Below are 8,582 nucleotides of genomic sequence, written 5' to 3' on the forward strand. Positions count from 1 at the left end.
TGCCAAAGGACTCCTTGAAAATATTGCCGACTACTTACGGTGGCCCGCCAAAGACAGCATTTCTCTGCGTGCCTCAAACACTTCTACACTGCAGAACACGCCTGTTACAAACATGAAGATCCTATTCAGCTTACTAGCGCTTTGTTTAGTGGGAACAGGTAAGTGACCAATGCGTTTTGTTATTGGAAGTTGCAATTGGTAATGGGGTTTTTAAAAACATGTCATACATTATCTTGAAATAGTAAAGGAGCAAACGAAATTTCGTCGCAATACTTACTAGAGAGAACAGCAGTCGGTTAGCCCGACAACCCTTCGTGCTTAATGAAAGGCTTAATAGGTTAAAACTGTGTGGTCTCTTCTTGGGTCGTTTAAGTTCAGCTTTTATAATCTGAAGTACGTTAGCCATGTTCATTTTAAACTAGATTTTCGGTAGTAATTCGGAGAGAGTATGATTCACTCGGATATCAGAAAAGTACAATATTTTCTGGTATTTATTAGAGAAAGGCTGAATCCAACGAAATTGGACGTTTTTATAGCACTACATCTGCAAGATCTTAAGAAGAGTACTTAGAAAAACTTGAATTAAGAGACTAGTAATGAAGGTTAAATGTTGGCATTGACATATCATTACCTTGCTTATTAGTTTAGTAGGGACGAATAACAAGGCCGGTATAGAGTGCGGGAAATGTCGTTCTCGCGATTTTTATTACTATTCGCATAAACATTTAGCCACACTGTACAAGTTATAATCCATGTGAATGGAACTTGACCGAAGACAACATTTTGAAATGAAGTCACCTCCAAACCTTATCTACTACTCCATCAAACCAAGCTTTTGTATGTGTGTTTCTATGGTGCAAGAGCGATGCTTGTAGATCCACAAATTTATTTAAAATGTGGAGGTTGCTTGTTACTTAGAGCTTTAAGTGAAGGGCTCAATGTTGCAGAAAGTTAGCATATTGCACTTTGCAAAGCAGCCTTAATGTTGTAGATGTTTAACAATAAAAAGCGTTTTGAAACTGTGCAACCTGTTCTTTTGCTCCTCATGTTTCAACCAAGAAATCACGCAGCATTTTTTTATTCAAAGCCTTTGGCCAAACGAACTACGACGCGAATTTCCAATATTTTGGTATGACATAATTGGTCATTTCTGGGTGCCTATGATTTTGCTGGTGCTTTCGTTGCATACACTATCTTTGAAAGTCCGGCACAATCGGCACCCTCATTCGACTGATTTTATTACAAAAGTTGATCAGGCATTAGTCACGAATGGATGCTCGGTATGGTCTCGTTTTGAATGGAAGCATTTCAAGTCGAGCCATGAGCGAGCTTCTATTAGGGGATTACTTGTTTTCAGCGCAGACTGTTTCTTCACAATAGTCAAACAACGTAAACCTCCGTGCACAGTCCAGCTTACAAGCAAGCTTGCTTAGCATGCTCATTATCATGCTCAGTATCTTCCAGCATCAGATGAATGTTACAGGAAGCTAGTATAACCATTTCATAACGACGATAGTTTCCCAGCAGAAACCGTTTGCCTTAAATTCTAGCTCCAATAGAGAACTTGGCGTATATATATCGTGGGTTTTTGGGTGCAGTTCATCATCACTACTTGGCGTCCTTAGAGTTACGCCTTGTAACCTGCCTCTCTCAAGAACTTTACACGGACAGCTCTAAACTGGATAGTTGCCATGAAGCATGGTTTTATCTCAAGGTAAGATTGTGGCATGCACCGAGGAATTTCCAGAAAGCAGCCATGAAATAAATTTTACGAGAGGATGATTGATTGAACATCTTTTACTGAGCTTCAAATAAGGAAGGGTAATGGTGCGCGCAGGCACCAGATGAGGTGGTTCCATATTAGCGAGACCCATATATGTCCAGTAGTTGTTCTCCTCGAGCCACCAGCTGTTGCTGAATGGAGAAGTCAGAGCTGGACAGTAAGGTCTCTCATCGTTCGAGCGGGTTGGGGTTGGGGGAGGGGTGAAGAGTGTAAGGAGTTGTCTCGAGATTTGTGCACTCCCCAATTATGTGCGCGAGAGCGCCGCCTCCCTTGTAAAAGGGACTTGTGTTCGCATGTTCTGCCGGTTACATTTTGTGCAGAAGCGCTGAGTGTGCTTGCGACCCTGCCTGTAAGCGGTGTAGTATCGTCTGCTCCCGTCTGCTTAGTTGCTTGTGCGGCTTCGGAAGCCTCGTTCTACTTTCTTTGTATAGGCGGACGATCTCTTTATAACTTGTGACGGGGTGCTGTTGCTCTTCCTCGGACCGGATGGCTAGTTCTCGGGCATAGTGGTCGGCGGTGACGTTGCCTTCCACGAACGAGTGAGCCAGGAAACTTACGAGCTCGGTGACGCATCCCGGTGTTGAAGGATGTTTCTTGAGTATAGTTGCTGCCGCGGAGGAGACGATCCCCATCCGATAGCTTGCGTACGCTTTCTTGGAGTCAGTAACCACCGTGCTGACCTCCGGCATGGCTAGGGCCAGCGCTATGGCTACTTCTACAGCCACGGACGGGTGCGTAGTCTTCACCGAGAGGAAACGCCGGACGTATGATCCAAATTTCCTGTATTGTACGCACGATGTCAAAAAAATCCAACCCCGATGGAAAGGCAGCACAGCGTTACTGCATCAGCTTTACATTGTGATTCCTACCTGCGATATAAGGTACGGTGGGACATGTTCCGAAAAAAAAAACTAACATTGAGCACTCTGGGTAGAGACGCCAAGCCATCTATTGTCTTTGTTCGGGATGCCGAACATGTAGACACTTAGTGAAGTACCCGAATTTTTGACGTTGTCAATTTTGCTTGGGTGCAGTGATGACCGGTTTATTCACCAAAGCTAGAATCGCCTAACGCAACAACAAAACAACACTACAGATGTCGTTAGTGCTCATCTTGAAAACGAATCGGCAGTTATAGCAATGAAAATGTCGTCCATCTTAAACGTTTCCTGTTTGAGTCCCAAGTAGTTCTTGCAGGCTTTCAAAGTTGTTCTGGATGGAGTGCCCCACCATCATTACTCATAACAGGTTTACATGCCGATATCAATAGAATGGGTCTTTAATGAAGTTTTTGTGAGATATTTATGAGACTGCTTCTGAGTCCTTTAAGCTAAGCCACGGCGTCATGGCAACCCGCATTCCACGTGACGGCGATCGAGTTTCACATGGTGGAAACTTTCCTGTAATCAAGGTTATGGCAAGCAAGCTTTGCAAGGGTACACCGTATCGTTAAAAATGGGCGGACCGTGCTTGAGTTGATTCGAGAAAACGTGACCATTCGGTACAAAATCTAACAGCCACATGCCGCGAAAGCAAACCGCTCACGAATCATACGCCATTATCGATGGCCTGCTGCAGTAGACATTGGTTATTGCAGCTAATTCTACCCCAAAGAGCAGTTTTTTCGTCGTATCAGCGAATCCTTTGCGCGCTGGGCCTTGGATCAGCGAGATTTTAACCTCGTTTGACATACCTTTTTTTCTATAGCCGTGGCTCAAATTGTGAGTCTGGGCAAGGGATGCTCGGATGCGGATGTGGAGAAATGCAACCTCGAGTTCCTCACCTTCGGATTGAGCTCCAAGTTGCCGGACACCGCCTCGAAGCTCGCCGACTACTGCAAGTGCGTATCTTTGCAAAGCCTACGGAAGGGCAATGTGAAAGTTTGAAGGCCTGTCCTAATCGTGCAAACGCTTACCGCCGTGATCGCTATGATTCGTATGTAGCATTCTAGCGACTATTACCGGTAGAGTATATGTGTGCGTCTTGCGCATATACATTTTGCCTTACGTTCCAGCACTCGGTTGTGGGCTGGAAGACCAATATTTCGAATGGCAGGTGACAAGCAATATTCTTGTTATAGCGAAAGGAAGTATTTAAATGGAAAGTGTACCATAATGATTTAGAGAACCGTTTAGAGGGTTTAAATTATGTGGAGTTTGACGAATTAGCAGAGATCTGGTTGTAGATATGTTACTGCATAGACAAGAAGGAGCCCTGACGATAGCGCTGAAAAAATAGGCTCCTGTAAGTGTGGATGGCAACTCGTACTCTTTATATCTGATTTGTATCGCATTTCTTGTAACTATTCCTGTGACTAAGAAAAAGCACCTTTGCTGTTTACTGATTTTCTTTTTTATATACTCTACGTTAAGGATTTACTTGAAAAACAAATACTTCAAAATCTCGCCTAAGCTTACGGTTCCAACGAATGAAGTAGTTTTACGCGCACGCAGCCGCTACAGTGACAAGGAATGAGATCCCAAAGAAGATGAATATCTCCGTTGCTGTTTGGCCTCGATAAGCAGCCACACGACAGAAAACATTGATACCAAAGCGTTATCTAGGATATTAAAGCAAGAGCCCGGTTTTTTTTGTAGCTGCAATGTGGGGAACACTAACACTTTGCTTTAAGGCAGTTTCGTATTTTGCTGCTAAGCGCACATCAGTATTAAAGCTAGGAATTTACATACTGCGAAGCAGGTGACCCGCATATCAAGGAGTAATACTTAAGATGTGAATACTGTGTTTCTTTTATTGGTTAAACCGATTCTACAATAGCACAAATCACCACCGCACCAAACGTCATAGATGTTGGTCGAGAACGTAGAATACGTATAATTCAAAAGGTGTAATAACCTGTCATGCTGAACCCCTTTTCGTGGTTGTTTATTATTGGTAGTGAAGTACCTGCTTAGGTTTCGGCACTTGAAGCATTCCTTGAACAAGATATTAAGCACGGAAAGTTGTCGTAGAGGCACAAAAATAAAACGCGGGACAATTTCTTGGACTGTGTATTTCTCCTCTGTAAGCTAACGCACACTTTTGGCGTTGTTATCTCTTGCTCATCCGGGTACCGGCTTTCTGAACAATATAACCTTTTGAGACACATGCTGGTTTCTCAAGCATGTACGTTGATTTCATTGCCAAAGTATAGACAAATACCGTTTTCCTGGTAAAATTAATGGAAGTTTTGATGTAGCTTGTTACCTCCCTCTGTCACAGTCTTCCGGGGTTGCAGGAGCGGGGGTAGGAGACCTGTCTGTATCTAGAGACTGTACGGGAGGCTGTTCGGGAAGACAACGGGCGTGGAGATGCAAAAAGCAGATGGTTCGTATGGCAACTACAGCTGTATACCACGCAGCACAGAATTCCATGCGTGCACAGCTTTACGACCCGTGGGAAACATGACGAATCTGATGCCGGATGTTATTCATCACTCACTTGAACTCTCAATCACAATGGCTGTAATTAAGGAGGGTAAAAGAGTGGGAGATTCACGGGCGTTTTAAGGGAGCAAGTATAAACATAAAGTGGACCTCAGCAGAGGCTTCAGCTGTCGCTCAAAGACGTCTGCGCGTCACCGTACAGGTTCGTGACTCTATTTGCTAGCATTTAGAAAAATAGGTTACTGTGGAACTGACTCCTACTATAGTAAGGCGATATTACAGGTTCCGTTTTTTCGGCTTACTTTGACTGCTACCACGTTTTTCGTGCCAACATGTGCGCAGGAAGAGAGCGAAGGCCCTGAACTGTGCGCTCAACTACACGGACCGTTGCCTGCTCGGCTTTTACCGAGGCACTGCCTTTACAGCCGTCAACACCATGCGGGAAGAGCACGAGCGTAGGTGCAACACTACGCACGAGGAACACAAAGGTGCGTCCTGTTCTTGCTCTCAGACAAGGCACGTCTCTGAGTTCGAGGTATCCGACATTCAAGATATCCAACAAAATATCCGACACAGTTTCCAGTAATTTTTTACGTTTATATCATGTTTAACCCGACCCTATCGATGCGGGTATCGTATGATAGCAGCATAGCATCAAACAGGATGCAAAAGTAGACTAAAATAGGAAGAGAATCGGTAACAGTTTCCGACACATCACTGAATATTTAGTGTCTGTTGAGATGTGGTTAAACAGGGTGCATCTTTTTGTTCAAAACTGTATGTGTAGGTGGCACCGGTGGTGTTTATTTTATTTTCGCACGTTAGTGGCTACGTATGTTTATTTATCGGCGTTTAGTTAGGTGAGAGAATAGTTAACACAAAGTGAATGCACATGTCCAGGCTAGCTTCTGCTCATCAAACAAAAGACAGCCAGATCAATATTGTGCGTAGTGCTGTGACAGTGAATTGGTTGTTCCTCTGCAGCACGGGGCGCTTTCGCGCTACGACCATCCGTTAAACATCATCGATTCCTTGAAGAGTGCAGCGTTCCTTTCACAATGTTTGCAGCCTTCCTCCAGCACGCTCCCTGTTTGAACAAGGCCGGAGGCGCCATTCACAAGTGCATTGTCGACTTCAAGAAAGAGCTCTACACAACGGGCACCAAGTCTGAGCGAAAGGACAGAATCCGCTACGGATGCTGGTGAGGCGCACGGTTTATTCCATAATTAAAGCATTTTGGCTCATGGGTTTAGTATTAGGAAGCATTAATTCTTTTACTTTCGGAATTTAGTTAGCCTCCACCGCCTACATATCCGACTACGTTTTTCATCCTGGTTGACGGAGTTCGCGCCCATGTTTTTGTTGGAGGCAAAATTTTTAATCGTTACTCACGAATGCGATCAAAATTGTGTGCAGAGTGGAAACAGGAGAACAAAGTAGCAAGTGCGCCATGGCTTTTAGTACTCAGACGCAAAGTTGTCATAGTATACACGCAAGCCAAGCGTGGAAGAGAACCGTGAAACGGCGCCCACGTATCTATTTCAGCCGCTCGGAAAAATCCCCACTTTTCAGTTTTAACAACGTGTTGTTCACTTTAAATAGCACAACGCTTCAATAAAACAAATAACAATCGCATAAACATAATATATGTCCACCAAAATGCTTTTATGTCTCGCAAAATAGGAAAAAAAATCTTCTCCCGTTTTATTTTCCCCCTCAGAATAGCACGTTTTCTTAGAAGTAAACGGTTTTTATATTTGTTTCTGCGAACAACGGTTCACAACAATTTTAATCATCGTTTTCCCTAATTTGTCCACTAGCAACCATAGTATTAGTGTGTAGTCAGCATCCTCGAATTCTTGGAAGGGCTGGGATTTTATCTCTGTTCTAATACCCCGCTCGTGCGTCTTCCATCCGCAGCGACTACACCAAGATGTTCCAATGCCGAGAGAAGAACTTGCGAGACAAGTGTGGAGATGCGGGCGCCGTCTTGTTTGCGCGCAACGCCGGGGAGCACATCCTGGGCAACGCGCTGAAGATTTTCTGCGGCGGTTACATCACCGAGTCCAAGTACTGCAAGACGCTGCCCAAGCTTCCCCGCCTGCCGTCTAACACCAAGGTTCCCAAGAGCATCATCGTCCTGCTCAAGACGTTCGCCACGATATGAAGAAAACAGCCGCAGCATAGCGGCGAAAACATGAACATACTTCACTTTCACACTTAACAGCACGTCGATTGCACTAAAACGTAATATTTTGTCTAAGCTATCCCTCTTCCACAAGTATCTCTCACTATTTAAATAAATGAGCAAATCGTCTGATCCAGTACGTTTTGCAGGTACAGAGTTACGATTACCAGCTGGTAATGAGTAGATTTATTGATTTGTACGTCTGGAATACCCGCTGTGTTATATCTTTATTGTTTTGAAGAAACACAGCTACGTTTAGAAGAGTACTTTTCTCTCAGTAGTCCCGAAAGAAGAACGGTAGATGCGACTGCAATTTTAGCCATGTGTTCCTTCGGTTGACCGCCAATGAACTGTCCACCCCTGAAAAAGAACAAAAACACATTCAAACAATACAAGGTCGATTCCACTTGAAAAGATCAAAATGGTGCACAACAACACGTGTAAACTCGCGACTTTAGCCAGTAATGAGAATGTCGTCCAGCATTGAAAAAACATCAACAACCTTCGCTTTGACTTGTCTGTCAGCAAGGATGTTGTATGTTGCAGAAAAAAGCTGAGCTGAAGAGACTTGGTGTCGCCGTACGTTTTTACGAATATGCGTGCGAACCGACCGTTTCTTTCCCTGGAGCCAGGTACTCTACCTGCCTTTTTAAAAAACGAAGCTATAATAGCTGCGTGCACTGCGTAACATGCGCATGCAGAAACATGACGCGTTGCGAGGCGGCACGCATCAAGATCTTGAAAATGATTCTATCTAGTTTGAGTTTGGAGCACACAGAAAGACATGTGGGTGAAGCAGTGCAAAGTATCTCGCTCTTGCTCACTTTGCATAAATTAACCATTTCACTCAGTGGCTACATACGCGCTCAGCCCAGGTACTTAATTATGGTGCGAGCTTGAAAAAAAATATCCCCGTGATAGTTTGTTGGTAGCAAGCATAGGATTTCCGAAATTGGAAAACTGGGATTTCGGAAATTTTGGGGATTGTCTGTTAGGGACCGAGTAAAGCTTTTTTGTTTTTATTGTCTTCGCAGATTTGCGTTCAAGTGGTTTCGCACCACTGGCCACACAGTGAACCCTGCCAAAAAAAGCCGGGTATTACTAGTGTGGCCCTGACAAAATCCAACAGCGCGCCATAACAGAACTGGCACTGGTGAAAGCAATGAAGTAAACCGGCAAATAAAAACGGCAAGAAACCAAAAAAGGCGTTTACCTTTTACCAACT

The 8,582-nt window shown here is 44.1% G+C and overlaps 1 protein-coding gene across 1 annotated transcript; it reads left to right on the forward strand.

Moving 5' to 3' along the window:
* Positions 1-3,469: 3,469 nt before the first annotated feature.
* Positions 3,470-8,499, forward strand: LOC144149014 (uncharacterized). Its single transcript, XM_077680545.1, has 4 exons — positions 3,470-3,623; positions 5,512-5,657; positions 6,238-6,370; positions 7,090-8,499. Exons 2-4 carry the CDS (start codon positions 5,606-5,608, stop codon positions 7,334-7,336), a joined length of 432 nt encoding a protein of 143 aa, XP_077536671.1. The 5' UTR covers positions 3,470-3,623; positions 5,512-5,605; the 3' UTR covers positions 7,337-8,499.
* The last annotated feature ends 83 nt before the right edge of the window (positions 8,500-8,582 follow it).

Source organism: Haemaphysalis longicornis, unplaced genomic scaffold (genome assembly GCF_048455015.1).
Source record: "Haemaphysalis longicornis isolate Haplotype H1 unplaced genomic scaffold, Haemaphysalis longicornis Haplotype H1 scaffold_8, whole genome shotgun sequence".
In the NCBI taxonomy this organism is placed as follows: Eukaryota; Metazoa; Arthropoda; class Arachnida; order Ixodida; family Ixodidae; genus Haemaphysalis; species Haemaphysalis longicornis.